We start from the raw sequence: 22699 nt of genomic DNA on the forward strand, positions 1-22699 counted from the left end.
AAATCTGAGTGTTCTTCAGGATGCTTGGAATATATTGACAGATTTCTCTTTGAAAATTACTTTATTTTATCTTTGTTCAGGATCTTAACTTAAGCTTTTAAGATAAGAACTAATTTCATGAAGAGCTGTTCTTCTTTCCCATAATGTGAGAATCCCACATAGTGATAGCAGGCTAAAATTCATTGATAGTTGAAAAGTAATTCTCCATTTTTAATGGCAACACTGTCAGACCTAGTGGTAGAATGACGCAGATAATCATTGTGGGCTGTAACTATTAGTATCCTACACGTGTAATTTCAGGTGTATTCAATCTTTATGCAAGCTTGAAATCTAGGCAGTTGATCTGATAGTTTGCACATGCCAAGGTTTTAAAGTTTATTATATTTTTATTGAAAGTTTCCATGTAAAGTTTCTAAGGGATGACTGAATAAGCCGAGTTACTCCAAAATTAAAGGTTTCATGGTTTTCTGTCTCTGGCAGTTTTCCGCTCTCCAAAAGAAAGGTGGAATGGCATATCTTCTAAAGCTGTAAACTTCAAATTCCCTTTTCCTTTTTTCCCTAACCTTTCCTCTGTTTAAGGCTAACTTGTTAAAGCTGTGGTTAACCCTTGAGTACAAGATTTCTTTGCTCTAAAGAGAAAAACGAATCTTGAGATAGGAATGCTATAAAGGAAGCTTTGGTTTAGTTTAATAGTGATCAGATGGCTATAGTTCTATTTGGGTTAATTCGGAACTGTAATTTTTGGGTAGGCTCTGGAGGGTATAACATTAGTTTCAGATTGAAATGGTCCTCGAAATTTAGATTTGACCTTACTTTTCTTTGGATTTTGCTGTGCAGATTTTTATCCTTGTAGGAGGAGTACTTCTCTGTTGGTGCTCTCCACTTACACAATTCTCCTGATTCTTCATGAGCTGTTCAAGCATTGTTTTCATGGCCTCTTCTTGGGAGAAATTGTGTTGCACTGAATTGGTGGTTGGATTAGATGATGTTCCCTTTCACCCCAGGAGCATGTGGTCCTGGGCCTGCCTTTTCAGAGTGCACTGCATTGTCTGTGGTCACAGGTAGCTGTTGGGGATTCTGGAGAGCTCGATTGTGGGTGGTGAAGAAATCAGTTTTGTTTCTCTCATGAGCACACAGTGGGGATGAGAAATATGGTAAAGTATGTTGTAGAGAGTGGATGTTAACTAAAGAGTTCAGACTTGAATTCAGTTAGGCTTCTGCTCTGACTGAATAGCAGGAAGTAGCTAACATGTTGAAGAAAGTATTTTTTAGTGAAAAAAAAGTAGTGGGCTTCCTATTTAATGTAATTACAGATACAGAAGACTATCTGGGCATTTATGACTGAGCTTTTGAATAAGCCTCAAAGAACAGTAAGAGGATATGAAAAATGCCAACATCTTTGAAATACAGTACTAAAAAAAAATGCCATCACAGTCTCTGAAATTGTATGCAGAGATAATGTCATTAAAGGAAAAGGCTTAATAGAAGTCGCATGTAGGGCAGGAGTTTTTCACTAACTTCATGACTCAAAATAAAGTCTTTTTTGTAATGTGAAACTTGATGATAATATACAGGCAAGAGTAAGTACATATCCTTTGCTACTGCAGGGTACAAACAGAGGAATGAGTGTAATTTGCTATGAAAATATTTTTATTTGGATCTCCAGTGATATTTACGTATATTTGGGTGGAATCCATTTTAAATTTAGTTACGCAGTTAACTGAGGCACACAGAAATGAAACAAATTGCAGGAGGATAAATTATTTTAATAGCATGTCATAACCACAAGAGTAAATACTAGCTTACCGTTTCTCTTTTATAGTTAGAGTTTTCATTACTATAAGATGTCACTTTAAAAAGAACCTTGCATAAATGTAATTGGTTGTTTATTAACAAACAAATCCAGAAGCATGAGCTCACTCTACTTGTTGAGGAAATAGAATCTGTGTAGGTATCCATTTCTTGAATTTTATGATAATAAATTGGGATTACTGACATTTAGTGTATGCAGATGTACGTTTTGGGGATTACTTTGGAAATATTTGCTTTATATTAAGTTAAAATGGAATAATCTTATTCTTTAAAAAATTTGAAATCATTTCATTTTATTGAAAAATGAACTTTTAAAGTTTTCTCCCTAAAATGTTATTAGAGATAATTGAGATTGTATATTGCAGTAAGTTATGTTAAAACTTGCATAATGCTGATTGATACAGGTTGGAGGTAAAAAATGTAAATTGAATTTTGCAATTGAAGGGGAGCAGAATACATGACCCCAAAATATGACACTTTGGCATGTAGATTATTTTGAGCTTAAGGCAGTCAAAACCCAGAAGACTTGAGAAAAAAACTTTATCTCTCCCTTAACTACCTAAAAGAATTTAGATCGGGATTCTGGCTCAGAGAGAGCTGTTACCAGAAATAAGTCTATCTGAATGAACTATCTGTGTAGCAGGGCAAACATCTAATTACCAAACATCTGTTCTTACTGTCCTATGAATTGCCCTCCTCCCCTTTGAAGCCCCAGGCCCCGCCCCTATCCCATTCCGTAGCTCAGGATGGCATATTAAAGCCTCAGCTTCCCTGCTTGCCCTTGGATCTCATACTCTTATGGGATTCCATACATATGTAATTAAATTTTTCTCCAGTTAATCTGTCTTACATCAACGTAATTACTAAACCAGCCCAAAGAAGCTATAAGGGTAGAGGGAAAATTTTTCCTCCCAAGCACACAATCAGAAAGATTGGTATAGCTACATGTTTTTCCCTTTCCCCCCTTTACTTAGACATATATGATGACCTGTAAAAATGTGGAAAGCGAAAAATACATTTAAGAAAACTTGCAATTAAGGGAGAATAACTTTTTTGAGAGTAACTTTTTTTGACACTCGGTATTGTTTAGTGTTTTTGTAATAAATGTTGTGAAATTAACACATTTAGCCCTGTCTGTGAGAGAATGGTTACAGGACTGACTTCTCATGGATACCAAAATCAGTGGATGCTCAAGTCCCTTATATACAATGACGTAGTGTTCGCATATAGCCTATAGGCATCCACCTATATACTTCAGATCATCTCTACGTTACTTATAATACTTAATACAATGTGAATTTTCTGTAAATAGTTGAAATTCAATATAAAGAGTCGTTGGTGTGTGGCCAATTCAAGTTTGTTTTTTGGAACTTTCTGGAATTTTTTTTCCATATATTTTCAGTCTGCGGTTGGTGGAATCCACAAGTGCAAAACCCACAGATATGGAGAGTCAACTATTCCAGCCAGGCGTATTTTAAAGAGGGAGGATATTTGTGGATATGTCCAAAGCTAACTGCAAGCAAAGAATTTGACACCTTTCTTGGAAGATAAAAAGTGATGAAGTTAAGGCTATATAGCTGCAGGTAGCTTCAGTACTGGCAGCAGGAAATGAGCTGTTTCTGAAAACAGCATGAAATGTAATTCAAAGTAGCCATCTAATTTATCAGCAAGAACAAACCGCTCCTGTTTTTTTTTTTTTTTTTTTTTTGGTGGTACGCGGGCCTCTCACTGCTGCGGCCTCTCCCATTGTGGAGCACAGGCTCCGGACGCGCAGGCTCAGCGGCCATGGCCCACGGGCCCAGCCGCTCCACGGCATGTGGGATCCTCCCGGACCGAGGCACGAACCCGTGTCCCCTGCATCGGCAGGCGGATTCCCAACCACTGCGCCACCAGGGAAGCCCGCTCCTGTTTTAAAGTATATCAGTTACTCTAGGTATCCATTATGGCCTGCTCAACCTAGTAATGTTTGCTCAAAACTAGAGAAAGTTTGCCTATCTTTTTAAGACCTCTTACATTTCTTTTAAGTGTTCTTTAATTAACTTAGAATTTGTATCGACTTATATTAAAAAACCCTTTTTATTGATGTATAATAACCAGAATAGTATTTAGCCTGGTGTGTTTTCACATTTTGAATGCACCGTGTAGTCAGCACCTGAGTCACCTGGCTGTTTCTTTTAGAGTATGTTGACTCTGGAGACCTCACCTAGGACCACACTCATTGAGTGTTAGACCCCTCAGAGACTTTTTAGTACTTCTGCACTAGCTAATATATTTACCAATATATTAAAAATTATTTAATTTTCTGAAGGTACTTGGTAAAAATCTTACTGGAGCCTTAAAAGAAATCTTAGTGTAGGAATCTTAGTGGAGCCTTAAAAGGAAATGATAATGATTTTTTTCTAGGGATACTGGAATGCTGATAAAATTCTCTGTACCTGTTTCTGCTTCTTCCCACGCTCCATGTAGTTTTCAGTTTGAACAAGCACTTAAAAAAAAAAACCCGCTCTTGGGCTTCCCTGGTGGCGCAGCGGTTGAGAGTCCGCCTGCCTATGCAGGGGACGCAGGTTCGTGCCCCGGTCCGGGAAGATCCCACGTGCCGCGGAGCGGCTGGGCCCGTGAGCCTTGGCCGCTGAGCCTGCGCGTCCGGAGCCTGTGCTCCGCAATGGGAGAGGCCACAACAGTGAGAGGCCCGGGTACCGAAAGAACAAACAAACAAAAAAAACCACCAGCTCTTAATTTGTGCCAGGTAGTGTGCTAATCTGGAGGGTTATAATAATGAGCAGGCATCTAAGTCTTCCTCATCCAGGAGAGAGAAGTAAAGTAACAAGTCAGCATGAAAATTGCTCTAATAGAGTTAGGTGCTAGAGTGTTTGGAGAAGGATGGGATGGCAGTATGGCTGTCTGCCCCAAAGCAGAATTGGTGCCGTCATTAAGCTTATGAGTCACGCTGGCATATAGTTGCAACTGTAAACAGAACAGCGAAGTACACTCAAAAACAGCTGTAAGATATTTAGACTTTGAGTCCTAGCTTGAATGTTTTTGAAAGATGGAGCTATTATTTGAAGGTCTGATTGATCTTTACAGAAAATTTTTCTCTGACTGTCCTTTTGTCCTGTCTTTTTCTACCTGTAAGCCTCCATGTTTACTTTGTTTCAACAAGAGGAATAAGGGCTATTTTGCAGAGATGAAGATGAGACATTATAACATGGACTATAGTGCTTTTGAACACCGACAATGGGCCAGGTGCTGTGCTGTGTACCAGAGAATTTAGGTTAAGACATAGTCCCTGCTTTCAGAAGTGTATGGTCAAATTGGGCATCTGAAATAGAATAACCGTAGTACTACTGTGATAATGCAGTTTGCAGCTGCTCTAATTCAAGTATGTAGCAGTTGGCATCGAGATACATAAAATGGCATGCCAGTTAAATGGCTAGTATCTTGGATACAGTGATCATTAATACATATTCTTCGTGGTGGGAGGACAGGTGCTGTATGACTTTATAGTGGAACTTCTCTCAACTAGTGGAGAGAGAGCCATGACCGACAATGTTGAGTTTACATTAAAGGGGGCAATCAGTTTGTTCCTGATAGGGAACTAATGGTGGGAACAAACATATAATGAAAGTTTTTCTTTTTGGCCACAGTGTGTGTGTGTGTGTGTGTGTGTGTTTTAAGATTAATAACCAAGCTGTTTATAAGCAGCCAGCCTAAAATGGTGTCCTTGGCCTTGGTTTAAACAAATTGCCTGACCAGAGTTGCTAGGGTTCACTCAGCAGTTGAGTACCGAATGCCTACTCTATTCCAGACCTTGGCCCTACGTTGGTACTTGCGGAGTCTCTGCTTAGCTGCAGGAAAAGGAACAGTTACAGTACAGATACATAGTAATACATTTGAAGGTGGTAAAGGTGATGGGGAACAGAGAGGAGTTGGAGGGCTGGAGGCGTGAGTGGTAGGGGAGGCGGGGGTGGGGCGGTTAGGGGGAGCGCAGTCCGTAAGGCCGCCCCGGGTCCCACCACTTGTGAGCTCAGGGGTCCTCAAGACTGCCCGCCGCTTCAGTAATTTGCTAGAAGCACAGATAGAACTCATGGAAGTTGTAACGCTCCTGGGTACGGTTTATTACAGGCAAAGGATACGGATGAAAGGAAAGCAGCCAGCGGAAGTGGCGCATAGGGCAGCGCCAGGAAAGTTCCAAGTGCAGAGGGCCCCATTGTTCTCTCCTTGTGGACTTGCAGACCGCGCTCAGCGTCTTTGTGTGATGTTCTTGTCAGCCTCGTGTGGCAGTAGCGTTGAGTATTGCCAACCAGGGAAGCTCACCCACACCGTGGTGGCCAGAGTTGGGGCTCTTCACGTAGGCGTGCTTGACTGACCACGTGGTGATGTCAGCCTCTTGCCCCTCCAGAGGTCAAGCTGAGCCGAAGCCCCCACCCTAAATCAGCAAGGTCCCCAGGCAAACAGGGACCCTCTTCTCAGGCTCTATGATCCAAGGGTTTAGAGATTTTCTCCCGGAAGCTGAGGGCAAGGGCAGGTTAAATCCCCTGGTACAGAGGTGGTTGCGTTAGGCCAACGAGCAGCTTGGAGGAGGTGAGGGGAGAGTCACGAAGGTGTTCGCGTATAGGCAGGGCAGTAGCCAGTGATCAATGCCGGCGCTGGGAGTCACGCCTGCCCTTTTCAAGGAGCAGCAGAGCAAGGTGGCGGCTGGAGCGGATGGGGAAGGAGGCGCGGCAGTGGAAGTGATGGGTGCGGGGCTGGCTGGGTTGATTTTGTGGCTGTGCTCTGAGCGAAATGGGGTTTGAGCAGAAGATTGACACGATCTGATTTGATCATAAACCGGATCTACTTTGTCCATAATGGATTTAGGAGGTAAAGGCAGAGGAACAACTGAGGAGGACGTCGCCATAGTCTAGGGTGAAGGGTTACAGTGGGTGGCCACCGTGTAGGTGGGGACATGTGGTAGGATCCTGGGTGTTGTTTGAGAGCAGCGTTAAATAGATTTGCTGATGGATTGATGGGGGGCGGGAAAGGAAGAGAGGAAGTGAGAGGTGTTTTTTGCCCGAGCAACTGGAAAGATGGAGTTGCCATTAAGGAACACTTTTGGTGAGAAGATCAGGACTTTAGTACCTGTTGACTTTGAGATGTTCATTATATATATACCTATGGATATACAGCTTTGGAGTTACGAGACACATATTTGAAATCGGCAGCCCTGGACGGTGATAAAAGTATGAGACTGGATGAGGTCATCAAAGGAGTGAATGCAGATAGAGAGGGGAAGCAGGCCAAGGGCTGAGCCCGGGGCCACTCTGACTTCAGGAGACTGGGTAGAAGAGGACGAACCAGCAAAAGAGAATGTGAAGGACTCGCAGTGAGGCAGGAGGAAAACTACGGGAACGTCGTGTTTTGGATGCAGGTGAAGTGCTTCCTGGGAGGAAGGAGTGATCATCTGAATGAATTCCTGCTCACAGGTTATGGGGCTAAGGACTGAAAATGGACCATAGATTTAGCAAAGCAGAGCCGTTGCTCACCGTGACGTGAGCATTTTCATTGGCTGGGATTGTGGTGGGTTTAAAGCGTGGGATGTTAGGGATTGAGAAAAAAAGAATAGAGTTCTCAAGACTTTTTTTTTTTTTCTTTTTTTGACATTTCTCTGACATTCCTCTAACAGAACAGAGAAACGGGGAGGTAGGCTGAGGAAGAACTGGGGTGTGTGTGTGTGTGTGTGTTTTAAAGCATGGAGAGTTAATAGCATTATGTATGCTGATACGAATGTTCCAGCAGAAAGGGAAATAATTATGTAGGAGAGAAGAGGGAAGAAACAGAGAAATGATGGGGTTGAGTGATGGGATCTAGCACAAGAGGGGATGGGATCTAGGGCACAGGAGGAGGGGTTAGGTCTTAGGAGCATAAACAGTGACTTATGTACGAAGAAGAGTGGTGCATATGTCTAGAGATGCTAGAAGTGAGCGGATGTGTTCGTGTGAATTTGTGGACGTTTTCTGCCTGATTCAGCGTTAACCACTGAAGTAGGGTGTAAAGTTATAAGGCTAGACTGAGAACGGGGGAGGAGGTTTGAGGGAAGAGAAGTGGAGTAGTCTAAGAGAGGGTGGGAGAATGTAGACCTTGTGTGGACCTGTGTCCCACTTAATTAGCATTTGGCTGTCTCTCTGTCCCTGAGAAGCACATGAGTGACTTTTTAATTTTTTTTGTTTCATTTGGTTTGATGTTGGTTACTTCCGTCAGCCTCCAGATAATTTAATCTTCATGTATAATTCAAATATATTTAAAATGTCCCCGAGCTCTGTAGCTTTGCTGTTATAAAAACTTGAAGCAAAGATCTTTCAGTCAGTATCCTCCCAAGTATTCAGTCCAGAACTGTACAGAATTTATATAGTGCTTTGCTGGAGAGCAGGGAGCTCTGGGGACACTGTGAGTTCTGTGATTTTGGCCAATGGAACTAACTTTCTGAGTTTTTTCATCTTAAAAACAGGGAATGAAAGAGCACTAACCCATAGTGTCCTGTTTATTTTAAACAAAACACTTAGAACAGTAAGGGCTCAGCTAATGTCAGTTATAAATAACCATTATCCACACCTACCTTCTACCTATTGCAGCAGAATGAGCTTTTTAAAATTTCCCAGGTAGAAGTAGGTAGACTCCTTTGGGTCCGATTTATTCCTGTAGGTCCCTTCCGTTTATCTGCAGTATGTAAATATGTAAAACTCAAATTGAAGTTGAGTTTTTTCTGTGCGATAAGGCTCGCCCACACCCAGCCTGCTGTGACAGTCACCAGTACTTTTCTTCTGATTCTGAGTTGACTGCTAGCCTCTTCCTAGCTGTGCTTGAGAGGGTCACGTGACAGACTTGGATGCTTCTTCCTGGGTCTGCAATCCGTTGAGCTAAACACCAAGAACTGGCTGAACAAAGTAGAAGTGAAGCATGAATATGATTCTCTGCATCGTGATTAAAATACCTTGTGAAATGTCTCTTGTTTTTGAGATGAGGCAAAAAAAAAAAAAAAGCTTACAATCTCTATATATTTGCCTTAAACTGGAAACCTCTTCTAAACTGATTTATTAGTTTTTAAAAACTCAAAGAATTTATAGGTATTCTGAGGAAATATGACATTTTGGGGGGTGTTCATTTGGTATAAAAATTTATTTGATATGCCGGTACCCTAGAAAAATTCAGAAGTACCAGAAGATTAAAACTACAGGGTGCACAAAATGCTCTGTTTTACTGAGAGTAGGAGAGATCTGCTTGTTAAAATGAGACTTTTTTGTTGTTTTTGTAAAATATTTGGTTGTAATTGAGTTTCAGTGAACCATGGGGACATGATGTGGGAGCTAGTGGAAATCCTTTATGAAAGCAGTGGAGCCATGGGACATTGGGCCTTGTTCTTAGCTATTTTAGTTAAAAAGCATTTATTGATGTATGCTGAACACAGAGCCCTGTACTGGGGAGCTAGGAAGGAAACAAAGGCAAGGTTTCTTCTTTGCAGGTGTGGAGTAGAGATGGTATAAAATTTAAGATTAATTTAGTCTATCCTCCCCCTTTTTAAATCCGTGATACCAGAACACTCAAATTTAGCTTCTCATTCTATGGTGATTATTAAATGATGCTCTGACTTTTCAGTGGACAGGTAGGAGTGGAGAAGAGACTTCATACCTCCATGGAACGGTAATAGAATGACTTTCTGTGCTTTACCAGAGTTTAACCAATTGATCAGTTTCACAGTAGTTACCACATAATTACATTTTCTTAAGTTACAGAACATTTAATCAATTTAGGGATTTTATTTTCTGAGGGAAGATGTAGCCCACTCAGGGAATTCCATTTACCACCAAGCAGGCTTCAGTTTCTGAGCTTTTCTGAAGCCAGTGTTTATATACATGCCATGTTGGTTACATGGAATTTCTTGGACACTATTCTTCTTAAAATAATCTTTAGCCGTCCTTTTTACAACTCCCTTTAAAGACTATAATTCCATTCTCGACAAGAATATAAAATTTTGTTTTGTATTTATTTGTAAGTGAATTTTATTGCTATAAGAAAATAGGTGAGTACTTGAATCAAGATAATATATACTTGCAAAGTGGATATAATCTGCAAAATTTGCTTTAAAGTGCTATCTTGAATATTGTCTCATCATTTTAATATGAAAAATGTTAAAATAAGAATTTTAGGGGGTGGCATTTTAATACTTCATGGAAATGAATAATAAATGAATAAAACAAAATATCTGATTTAATGATTACTAGGAATATTGAGTGAAAGTTAAACTGGAGTAGAATAGCAGTGTTATAACATGTAACTGCTTCTTGGATAGACCTAGCTAACTCAAAAAGATTAACTCTTAGAAAGGCAGTATCAAGTTTTAGGTAAGGATTTTGATTTCTCTGTGAAGTTTTCTTTTTTTTTGAGTGTCAAATATATTCTCTTTTGTTTAAATGAGAAGAGAGTGCTTTCTCTCTATTGTACTTTTTTGAGGATAGAGGACATGATAGTGTCAAACTTATACCTTGTGCATTTTGAGCTCTGGTGGAGGCCTGGTGATGAGTATTTTAGCAAGCAGACCCATCACAGCCATTGCCTGGACGTTCAAATTATTTGGAAGTTCCAGAAGTACTTGCCATTCAGTTGATCAGTTAGTAGTATTTGAGTACTTACTGGTGGTCCCAAACGCTGGTAGACATTGTAAGGGTTACAGAAATGTCACCAGTATTGGCATGTATTTCTCTAATACTATTTTTTTTCAGGAATGGTGCCAAGTTGACAAAGGATTATCCTGAAATGAGTAATGTTAACAAACTAGTTGTAAGGTCTGATTAGCATTAGCCATCTTTTGGTTAATTTTCCCTTGTTAATATATTTTTCTAATTTTATACTTTCAGACTCTTGTCTGAAATCCTTAATATTTTAATATCTCTCTTGTAAACAGCATATAGTTTAGCTGGATTTTAACTTTATATGCAGTCTGACAATCTTTGAACTAGAAATTTCATTTTGTTTCTTGACTGTGATTACCGATTCAATTTGTAGTTTTTTTTTAAGTATGAAAGTTTTTGTGTAGATGTGTGATTTTATAATTTTTAATTTGGGCATAAGTAGAGATTTACAGGAAGTTGCAAAGGAAGTATTCAGGGAGGTCCCATGTACCCCTCACCCATTTTGCCCTAATGGTAGCATCTGCATTAATATAGTAAATGTTAAAACAGTAGCAAAACTAGGAAATTGACAGTACTTTTCATGGAGCTTATTCATATTTCACCAGTTTTACATGTACTCGTGTGTGTGCGCGTGTGTGCAAGCGTGTGTGTTTGTACTGTTTATGCCATGTGTACGCTTGTTTAACCACCACCAGATTCAAGCTGCAGCCTGTTCCATCACCACAGGCCCCCTCACACCACCCCTTCATAGCCTCACCTACTCCTCTCCCTCCCACTCCACCCGTAATTCCTGGCATCTACTCATTTGTTCTTTATCTCTATAATTTTATATAAACTGAACCATCCAGTGTGAAACCTTTTTTTTTTTTTTGCGGTACGTGGGCCTCTCCCTGTTGCGGCCTCTCCCGTTGCGGAGCACAGGCTCCGGACGCGCAGGCTCAGCGGCCATGGCTCACGGGCCCAGCCACTCCGCGGCATGTGAGATGTTCCCGGACCAGGGCATGTCCCCTGCATCGGCAGGCGGACTCTCAACCACTGCTCCACCAGGGAAGCCCTGTGAAACCTTTTGAGATTGTCTTTTTTCACTCAGCGTATTTCCCTTGAGGTCCATTCAAGTTGCTGAATGTATCGATAGTTCATTCCTTTTCATTGCAGAATACTGTTGTGTGGTAGAAATGTCCCATTTTTTGTTTAGCCATTTCTCCCGTGAAGGACATTTGGGTTGTTTCCAGTTTTTGGTTATTGCAGTTAAAGCTGCTATAAACTTCCGTGTTCTGGTTTTTGTGTGAACATAAGGCTTCATTTCTCTAAAATAAGTGCCCAGGAGTGCAGTTGCTGGATTATATGGTAGTTGCATGTTTAGTTTTTTTTAAGAAACTGCCAAGCTCTTCCAGAGTGTCAGGACTCACCAGCAGTGTGGGAGTGATCTATTTTCTCTGCACCCTCCCAGACATGTGGTATTGTCATTTTTTAAATTCTAGACCTTCTGATAGGTGTGTGATGATGAGTCATGGGATTTTAATTTGCATCCCCAATAGCTGATGGTGAATTCACGTGCTTATTTGCTGGCCGTGTAGCCTCTGGTGAAATGTCCGTTCATTTTGCCCATTTTCTAATTGGATGACTTTTGTGTTGTTCAATTTTGAGAGTTCTTTCTGTATTTTAGATACAAGTCCTTCGTGAGGTATTTGGGTTTCAAATATTTCTCCTCATTGTAGCTTGTCTTTTCCTTCTCTTAGCACAGGGTCATTTGCAGAGCAAAGCTCTTAATTTTGACAAGGTCCAATTTACCAGTTTTTCCTGTTATGTATCATGCTTTTGGTATCAAAGGTGACTTTCTTTTTTGAAAACCTCCTATTCTTTCTTCTTTAGGTATTTTATTGTAATTCTTACTTCACTGTCTTCCTCTTTACTCTTTGAGAAGCTGTATACCCTGTGTGTATTCTTTTTGTCCTGATCTTAAAATTTCGAACATGTATGTTTGACTCAGAGTATAAAGTTAATAATTATATTTACCTCCCTCCTAAGCAGATTCTAGGATCTAAGAATGTTTTAACTATACTATCCCTTCTTTAATCTTAGGCTGCTGTTGGTTGCAATTCAGTTAACCTTTTCAAAGCCACAAATTCTCCATAGTATAATTATTTTATAAACACTTGTGAGAGAGTTTGTATATTTGAAAATCTCTTTACTCACTGTTACTCACGGCATTCATTTTGAGTATTGAGGCGTGCATACTTTACAGTATTCCATGGCCATCATTTGGCTTCCAGTGTTGCTGCTGAGAGGCAGTTGTCAGTCTTTCTTACTACAGTGTCTTTCTTTTATGGAAAAAAAAAAATCTAATGAAAATAGCAGGTAAGGGAAAATAAAAAAGTCTAATGTTTATCTTGCCGTCCTTGGACAGACAAGCATCAGGGTAAACAAATAAGGGATATGAGGAAGTTTCTCTTTACAGAACTATTCCATGTAATAAAGAGTAATGGTAGAATTAGAATCTTAGCTCCTAATGAGCAGTGCTAGAATTCAAGAGCCGCAACAGAATTAGAACTTCAACTCCTGACAAAATAATGGATGTAGACTGTGATCGTAACAAAAGGAAAGATGTCTTGGTCCATTCAGGCTGGTATAACAAAATACCAAAGATTGGTGGCTTGTGAACAACAGAAATTTATTTCTGATGGTTCTGGAGGCTGGGCAGTCCAAGATCTAGGTGCCAGCATGATCACCTTCCTGGTTCATAGCTGATGCCGTCTTGCTGTGTCCTCACGTTATGGAAGGGGCGAAGGAGCTTTGTGGGGTCTCTTTTATAAGCTCACTAATCCCACTCTATCCTCATGACCTGATTTCTTCCCAAAGGACCTACCTGTTAACACCCTCACTTTTAGGGGAGGCCATCTAAGGGGAAGTGAAATGGATGGGAAATCTGGATTAAAAGGGATTTGAGAGACGTATGTGTGGACCTTGTTTGAATTTTCATTTGAATGAACCAAGTAGAAAAAGATTTTTTTTTTCGCACAAGACGAAATTTCAACACATGGAGTAATTGATATCAAGCAATCATTTTAAAATTTTTTTGGATGTGATGATGATATTGTGGTGGTGTCTTTTAAAAAAGAACTTACCTTTAAGAGATGCATGTGGAATTATTTATGGATGAAATGATACGATGTATAAGATTTACTTTAACAATGTTGTTTTTGTTGCCTTTGTGTTGAAAAGAATTCTCAAAGGATGTGAACCTCACTTTTTTTTGGAGTAGACATAGAGAATGGACGTGTGGACACAGGGAGAAGGGGGAGGGTGCCATGAATTGGGAGACTAGGTTTGACATAAATTGCACTCCTTGGTATTTACCCAAAGGAGTTGAATACTTATATCCACACAAAAATCTGCACAGGCATGTTTATAGCTTTATTCAAAATTGTCAAAACTAGGAAGCAACCAAGTTGCCGTTCAGTAGGTGAATGGATAAAGTGTGGTACATGCAAATGATGGAATATTATTCAGCAATGAAAAGAAATAAATTGCAAGCTACAAAAAATGTGGAGGAAATTTAAGTGCATACTTCTAAGTGAAAGAAACCAACCTGAAAAGGCCACATGCTGTATGATTCCAACTACATGGCGTTCTGGAAAAGGCGAAACTATGGAGACAATAAAAAGATCAGTGGTTGCCAAGAATTCAGGGGAATGGGGAGCAGGATGAATAGGTGGACACTTTCAGGACAATGAAACTATTCTGTATGATAAGGTAAAGGTGGTACAAGACATTATGCATTTATCAAAACCCATAGAACTATAAAACAGAGTGAACCCTAACATAAATTATAGACTTTCATTATTAATAATCAATATTGGTTCATCAGGTAAAACGAACTATACTAATGCAAGACATCAGTAATAGGGGAAATTGTAAAGAGGAGTCAAGAAGAGGGCATATGTGGAAACTCTTGGTACTTTCTACATTTTTTTCTGTAAACCTAAAACTGCTCTAAAAAAATGAAGGTAGTCCAAAGCAACAAATTTCCAGTTATAAGATAAATAAGTATTAGGGAGGTAATGTACAAGATGAGAAATAAAATTCACAGCTGTATGTTACATATGAAAGTTGAGAGTAAATCCTAAGAGTTCTCATCACAAGGAAGAACATTTTTTTTTCTATTTCGTTAATTTTGTGTCTATATGAGATGAGGAATGTTTACTAAACTTGTGGTAAGCATTTCATGATGCATGTCAGATCATTATGCTGTACACCTTAAATGTATACAGTACCGTGTCAATTATATCTCAGTAAAACTGGAAGAAAAAATCTAAAAAACAATAGCCACCTACATCAGCTGTGTACAGAAGTTATCAGTCATGAGCTATGACCTGTATTTAAAGTAATATAATTTTGTTTCTTGTTCCTGGGTTTTGTTTATAATGAACTGTTAGAAATTTATGGTGAAGATAACTGACGTTTACTGAGACGTATTCCATGGCTACACTTATATGCACGTATTTTGACTTGGTAGTTTATGATGTGAACAAAAGTGTTTTGTGCTTTATGGGTTAGTTAATATTGTCTTATGGAAGGAAAAAAAATCAGCTCAGCTATCATTTTCAGGAGTCTTGTTGGCATAGACATATGTTTTCTACCCATAAGCCTGAATGTGTATTCTTCTGACATATTTACTGTTTCTATAAACCATGGTATTCTTAAGCATTTCAGAAATGTGACTTCTATATTTATCCTCTGCTGATATATTATTTATAGCATAAACTAGTGTTGTAAGTTCTTAGAAAAATTCATATTGAAACAACTACAGATTCCCGAGACGCTATGTTAGATGCCAATCAGTGCTTTTATTAATTCCTAGAATTTTTTGAAATTAATCTTTTGTAGTCTGTTTTCTAGTGTTCTTCAGCCCTGTGTGATTTTACTCTCATTCATTTCATAGCTAAAAGAAAAACATTGGAAATTTGTAAAGTTCAAATGGCATGATATAGGTAATAAAATTGAGCAGCTACAAGTATTGATGATGCTTGTGGGGGAAGGGCTGAGCAGAGGAGGGTAGGATACATTCTTTGTTAAGTTTATTAACACTTTCTTAACTTTTTAGAAGTTTTATAAATGGTTATATGCAACTGATTCTTGTGCCTACAGCCATGGTAATTTACTTTTTCTTTTTAAAAAATATTTATTGCTTTATTTATTTATTTGGTTGCCCTGGGTCTTATTTGTGGCTCACTGGCTCCTTAGTTGCAGCAGGTGGGCTCCTTAGTTGGGGCACGCATGTGGGATCTAGTTCCCTGACAAGGGATCGAACCCGGGCCCCTGCATTGGGAGCACGGAGTCTTATCCACTGCGCCAACAGGGAAGTCCCAGTAGTAAACTTTTTTTGATGCCGTAACTATCAAAAACTGTGAGCAACCTTAGACTTTACCCCACTTGCAAGCTAACAAGTTAGCAGCCACAGTTTGGTGTATACTGGTAAAAACCTGAGACTCTGGGTCAGAGATGAAGGACAATTTATTACTCACAGCAGTAGCCAGAGTGCCAGTTTCCCGGACCTCCTTGCCTAGTGGATGATGGGAAGAGGGTCAGATGACAGCTTTTATGCTGTGGGTTTTAATACAGGGAGGAACCCAGAGCTTATGAATATCCAATTTTTTTTATAATGGGAAGTAAATGCTATGGAAGGAGATATTATCTTTATTTTGCCGGACAGTAAGGAAGCCTGTACTATGCTCTAGAGGAGACACTGTCTCTATCTTCCCAACTGTCTTGAGAAGATAGTGTGGAGCAAAAATAGTCGATACATCCCTCGCAAGACATAGACTCACGAGAGGCCCCCAGAGCATGACCTTTTGGCAATATCTATCCTTGATGAATTTGCACAAGAATACCTCACTCTGTTGGCCCCTCGGGTTAATGAGAACGACAGACACTCTGACCAGATCAGTTTATCTCATACAAAATTTAACCAAGGGCATTACCAGTCATACTCCAGGGCAGCAGGATGAGGCCAACCTGGGCTAGACCACTCACTAGTAATAGTCCCAGGGTCAATAAAAACATAGTAAGGTTCATCAAGGCCATGGTGGCCAGAGGGTGGCTTGAGTTCTGCCTACTGAACGGAGGCACATGTCCATTTCAGCTTCTGCATAGTTGGTGCTGAGACTGAAGAGCTGCAGCGGTTCGGTGGATAATGGGGATTTAGCTTAGCGGAGAGCTGCGTGAGCAGTGCCTTTGCTTCAGGTGGCAGGACGGGGGGTAAAGTTTACCCGGGAGGAGTAGCTGCCACTTTTCATGAAGAGCTGAGAGGTACAGTTTCTAGCCGGTCCTTAAATGTGCAGTTTCTCTTCTTATAGGAGGTTATTGGGCCCTCCCCACCTCGAGAGTCATTGAATCCGAGTTGATCCCTCCCTCAGTGGAAATACCAGGCCGGAGAGTCACAAGGTCGGGCGGTTAGTTTCAGCAAGACCCCAGTGGCAAGCTGAAAGCTGCCTTTTAGAAGGCAGGCAGTGGGTGACCATGGCACAGAGGTGATGAGTCTGAAACCCCAGGGTAGGTCTCCGGTTGGAGGCTGCTGCCCTTTGCTTGATGCTCTAATTAATAAAATCATCAGTCACAGAGGTTTTTAGGGTTGAGAGCATGCCACAGCTTGTTGGATGATGTTTCAACAGAGCCTTTTTGTTTGGGCTCAAAGGATGCTGGTTTGTAGATTAGCTGATATGAAGTACCACATAGAATGCTTAAGTGTGGCACCTACTCTTTTCAGAACCCAAAGAGTCACATAAGGTATTGGGCCCCCTTTTGGTGGCAGGGGACCGAAGATGTGCTTGACTGCCAGGGGGACTGAGCGTGAACCTGCCTACGTAATGCCAAGAAATTTAACTGGTGAGGGCTCTCAGATATCGTGAGGGTTTATAGGCCACCTTTGCAGGCGGAGGTACGATAACACCGCAGGACTGGGAGAGTGAGGCTTCTGACTTGGTCGCTAACGGGATCTCTTCTGTAGTGAAAACTTTGGATGTCAGAGGACTCTAAATCCTACCCCCCCCCCCCCCCCCCCCCCCCCCCCCCCGGTGGCAAGTAGCCTGAGGAGTTGAGGCTCCCCAGGGTGTGCCCGGCGGCCTCGCATGTGGGTGTGAGTTGGTCTTGGGGCCCAGGGGCCTGTGGAATAGAAAAGAAGGTGTTGGTCTCAGTCCGTGGAGGGCTCAGTTAGGGTCTCAGTGGCTGGAAGCAGCAGCAGCAGCAACTGGATTCAGGCTGCGCTGACCACGCTGGCCTCCAGCGCCGGTTTGCCTTTCCCACTGGCCACACGTGGCTGTTGGTTGCTGAGATCTTGCTTCTCTTCCTGGCCCTGCTGCCTTTGAGTCCTTCACGGAGGCTGTGATTAGGCTTCTCCTGGGACTCTTTTGTTTCAGCTGGACCACGACAGGGAGAATAGACAGAGCAATTTACATGTTTGACTAACACTTCTTTACCTGCCGCACTTTCTCACCTGGGTGAGTCACCTCCGGCACCTGTGGGACAGGGAAGTACAACAAGCATTATGCACAAAATTCCTACTTCACATTCAGATGCAGAAGCGACAGCAGCATACAGAAGAGCCCCCTGCAAGGTCTTAGCTTCAGAGGGAGACAGACGTTCTGTCTTTCAAGTCTCTAGACTGTACAAGGATCCTTGAAAAGATCATCCGAAACAAAGGCCGTCAGTGCTTCACTCACAAGATGGACAGAAATGCAAGCCCCTTCTGGAGAGCTGTCTCCAGCAGTAAGTGGCACGGATGCCGGTCACTTTGTACTGTGCTTGTGGTTTGGAGTTGTTCTCTCCGTCCTGTTTCATTGTCAATGTGATCGTGTCTATTTTATGTCTTCTCAACTTTGCCCGAGTTTTTTTTTTTTTTTTTTTTTTTTTTTTTGTGGTACGTGGGCCTCTCACTGTTGTGGCCTCTCCCATTGCGGGGCACAGGCTCCAGACGCGCAGGCTCAGCGGCCATGGCTCACGGGCCCAGCCGCTCCGCGGCATGTGGGATCTTCCCGGACCGGGGCACGAACCCGTATCCCCTGCATCGGCAGGCGGATTCTCAACCACTGCGCCACCAGGGAAGCCCTTTGCCTGAGTTTTGATTGACTGATGTTATTCTTTAACTTTTTATGTATCAGGGTTGTTACTTCAAAGCGATCCTGAAAAAGGCCAGTTTCCTGAGCTTGTCTGACTGATAGGCATTCAAATTTCCCTCCTCTTTGTCTTTCAGGAGCCCTGTCTTCTGGTTTCTTTTTTACTCACTGTGCCTTCTTGCTCTTCGCTCCTTTTAACACATCTCTCAGTGCAATTCTACAATATTCAGTAGAGGCTTTATATTTATTCATTTGCAAATAGGATTGAACATTTATTATATGGCAGTCACCTTCTAGGCCCTGAGGCTGCAGCAACAAATAAAACAGGTAGGACTCCCGCCAGCCGTGGATCTTCATACTCTGCGAGACGTGTGCTGAGTATTGCAGGTTGTTTAATCCTCACAACTGCTCCATTATCCCCCCTCCTCACTTGAGCTCTGACATCCCATGGTGGGTGGCCCTCTTCACCTTTGGCTCTGATGCTGCAACACCCTGTGCCCCTGAAAAGATACTCACATGTACGCACTTGCCAGGATCTGGCTCATCTGAATTATTCATGAAGAGGAAGAGAGTAATAAGTAAAAGTCTTTTTAAAGAGTACCTTACCTCACTTCCTTAATTTGTTTGTCCATTTTGTATCCTGTATATAGCATTTTTTAAGGAACATCATCCACAGTGTTCCTTAGAAATCAGTGACTCGGTAACCTCTGGAGGCCACAACCAAGTAGACACTGAACGGAAGTTACAGCTAGGTAGTTGTTCTTAGTGTAAAGTATTTTATTCCCCCTCTATTAATTAAAACAACTGCCATATTTAGTGAGATCTTTATATTTTTTTCAGGCCAAAGTGTGATCATCTTCTAGAAATTTTGCATTGTGCTAGTGATTCTGGGGCATGCCACAATTATTGCAAGAGGTGACAAATCCACTTGAATACCAAACGTTGCCTGTAAACTGAAGGGTTGTACATGCATGCCCTTGAGATAAAGTCATTTAAATGTTTCAGTGCTTGGCATTTTTTTTTTGTTGTTGTTATATGACTACGCCCAGTGAAAAGATAGTAAAAATACACATTTTTAATATTCAAAAGGATTTCTAAGAAATTAGTAAAAGTGTTCACCCCAGAGAGGGGAACTGGTTGGTAGGGGACTGGAAAGAATGACTAATGTTTCACTGTATATCCTATTGTATCTCTTAATATTAATTCCTAGTGCATTAAGTACCTACCCAAAAAATGAAATTAGAAAACGTCCTTAGGATTTTGATGAATTGGAAACAATTCCAGGTTACTTCCAAGAGCCTTTGCAACTCTTAGATCTATTGTTGATTATTCATGTCCAAAGGAAAGGAAAACACACACACTATTATTATAGAGAGTGGAACTTGTCATAGAATTCGGTATAATCATGCTAAGAAATTGACTACATTTCAAACCTTACATTGTTCTTGGAAGATCTTGAGTATATATTTACAGGATATTTTGAAATATCATGCTTTTAAAAATTTATTATTCCAGATTTTTGCAAGTCTGGTCCCACAAAAGGCACAGCAAACAGAAAATGTTTACTTAGCAAACAAAAGAAAACGATCTTTTTATACGAACTAGTGAAAGAAACTGGCCGTAGATTCTTGAGTTTACAGATATTTTATGGATTCACATTGTAAATCTGTCTTCAAAGAACAGAATTAAATTCTCTTTGTTCTGATATCTTTACCAAAAATAATAATGAGCACTATAGGTGTTCAATATGAAATGCCAACTGCTTAATGAATTTTGGACAAAGAGGTGAATGGAATGTAAAAGCAAAGCAGGAGTCTCACAGTTGGCTGACTGTGAACAAAATAACTTAGATAATTGAGTATATATTCGCTTTCAAAAAAGACATTAGAAACCTGTTACCAGATTCTCAGGAAAAAAAAACAACAACTACATCTTCATTTATGCTTAAGGAGTTTTTTTTTTTTTTAAATAATATCTTCCCCAAAGAGGAGAAATCTTGAGTTGTATTTTCTCTTAATTGTATTACATTAATTGTTAATATATTTCCTTATGCCTCTTTTCTCTAGTATTCCTACTTCTTTTTTTTATTAGTTATCTGTTTTATACATATCAGTGTATATATGTCAATCCAATTTCCCAATTCATCCCACCCCTCTTCCCTCCTTGGTGTCCGTACGTTTGTTCTCTACCTCTATGTTTCTGTTTCTGCCTTGCAAACCGGTTCATCTGTACCATTTTTCTAGATTCCACATATATGCATTAATATATGATATTTGTTTTTCTGTTTCTGACTTAGTTCACTCTGTATGACAGTCTCTAGGTCCACATCTCTACAAATGACCCAATTTCATTCCTTTCTATGGCTGAGTAATATTCCATTGTATATATGTACCACATCTTCTTTATCCATTCATCTGTTGATGGGCATTTATGTCGCTTCCATGACCTGGCTATTGTAAATAGTGCTGCAGTGAACATTGTGGTACATGACTCTTTTTGAATTATGGTTTTCTCAGGGTATATGCCCAGTAGTGGGATTGCTGGGTCATATGGTAATTCTATTTTCAGTTTTTTAAGGAACCTCCATACTGTTCTCCATAGTGGCTGTATCAGTTTACATTCCCACCAACAGTGCAAGAGGGTTCCCTTTTCTCCACACCCTCTCCAGCATTTGTTGTTTGTAGATTTTCTGATGGTGCCCATTCTAACTGGTGTGAGGTGATACCTCACTGTAGTTTTGATTTGCATTTCTCTAATAATTAGTGATGTTGAGGAGCTTTTCATGTGCCTCGTGGCCATCTGTATGTCTTCCTTGGTCATATTTCCTACTTCTTGGTCATTTTGCCTTTTACTTGAGGTTTCCTTAATCTGTTACATCTATAATGACATTTGCAAAGGCTATTTTGTTGTTTATTAGTTGTATTGTTTATTAGTTGTTTAACTTGTCTGTCTCCTCTCTCTTTCTTCATTACTTTTTTCCTTCCTCCCTTCCTTGCTTTTGTTATCCTCATAATATCCTCAAATCTCTGAAGGTATCTGTTAGAGAAGCTCTCATTTTCATCCTTGCATATCATCTTCAGGTGGTTGTTCTGTAATTCATTGATTTTTTTTTTTCTTTAATATTCTTACTTAAGTATCTTTGAACTTTTAAAAAGATACATTTAGTAAAGAAAGACTTCCTGGGTTGCTTTAGGCTGGTGTAGATTTCCTTTGTGGTTATATGGGCTATTTTATCCATACAGAGTCTTCCTTAAAGGAAATCTTCTCAAAGGCAGGCCTCATGATTGGAAATGGATACATTGTAGAGGACAGGTGAATTTTTATTGCTAGCTGTGGAGTTTTTGAGACCATCCCTATTAAATATCCCTGAGTGGGGCTCAAGGGCATAAGAATTTACTCTCTTCTCTACTTCTTTCAAATAAATAGTTTTAAATTTAAATGAATCAATTTTATAATTAATTTTATTGAGATATAAGTTTAAATTCAAGACAGTTGGTGGTAGTGATATGTTGAGAAATGTGTGGACGTTATTGAACTCTTTAGATTAAGACTAATTTTGGTGAAAAATTTTAGGATAGATTTGGCCCTGAGGCCACACATGCCAGTCTTATTAGGTTTGTTCTTAAACGTTTTTATTTTACTTATTTCTCTCACACAACCTTATGTTGATCATCTGTCTCCTGCTAGACTTTAAGATGTCTGAGGGCAGGTACAAGGTTTCTATCTCAAGTGCTTTTGTGCCAAGCTCATAAAAATGCCAAGCACAGGGCTTCCCTGGTGGCGCAGTGGTTGAGAATCCGCCTGCCGATGCAGGAGACACGGGTTCGTGCCCTGGTCCGGGAAGATCCCACATGCCGCGGAGCAACTAAGCCCGTGAGCCATGGCCGCTAGGCCTGCGTGTCCGGAGCCTGTGCTCCGCAACAGGAGAGGCCACAACAGTGAGAGGCCCGCATACCGCAAAAAAAAAAAAAAAAAAAAATGCCAAGCACAGTAAAAGACGTGTTGTATAAATAGATAGATGAGAAAACTGAGGCCCAGAAACTGAATTTTAGGAAGCTTACAGATACATAAAGAGCGTTTATTATTTGCTGAGAGCTGCAGATAAAGATGTCT

General features: G+C 40.5%; 1 protein-coding gene across 6 annotated transcripts in view; it reads left to right on the forward strand.

Moving 5' to 3' along the window:
* The window catches only part of TPK1 (thiamin pyrophosphokinase 1), a 342946-nt gene that overhangs the window by 25755 nt on the left and 294492 nt on the right, over positions 1–22699 (forward strand). Inside the window, exon 1 of one of the 6 annotated variants that reach the window (XM_067041650.1) lies at positions 18188–18239. The exons of the other annotated variants lie outside the window; for them this stretch is intronic. Within the exon in view, the coding sequence (XP_066897751.1) occupies positions 18197–18239 (43 nt within the window). The 5' untranslated portion in view covers positions 18188–18196. Of the gene's footprint in view, positions 1–18187; positions 18240–22699 lie in introns of those variants that run through there. 6 annotated transcript variants of the gene reach the window in all.

This window comes from Kogia breviceps, chromosome 9 (assembly GCF_026419965.1).
Source record: "Kogia breviceps isolate mKogBre1 chromosome 9, mKogBre1 haplotype 1, whole genome shotgun sequence".
In the NCBI taxonomy this organism is placed as follows: domain Eukaryota; kingdom Metazoa; phylum Chordata; class Mammalia; order Artiodactyla; family Physeteridae; genus Kogia; species Kogia breviceps.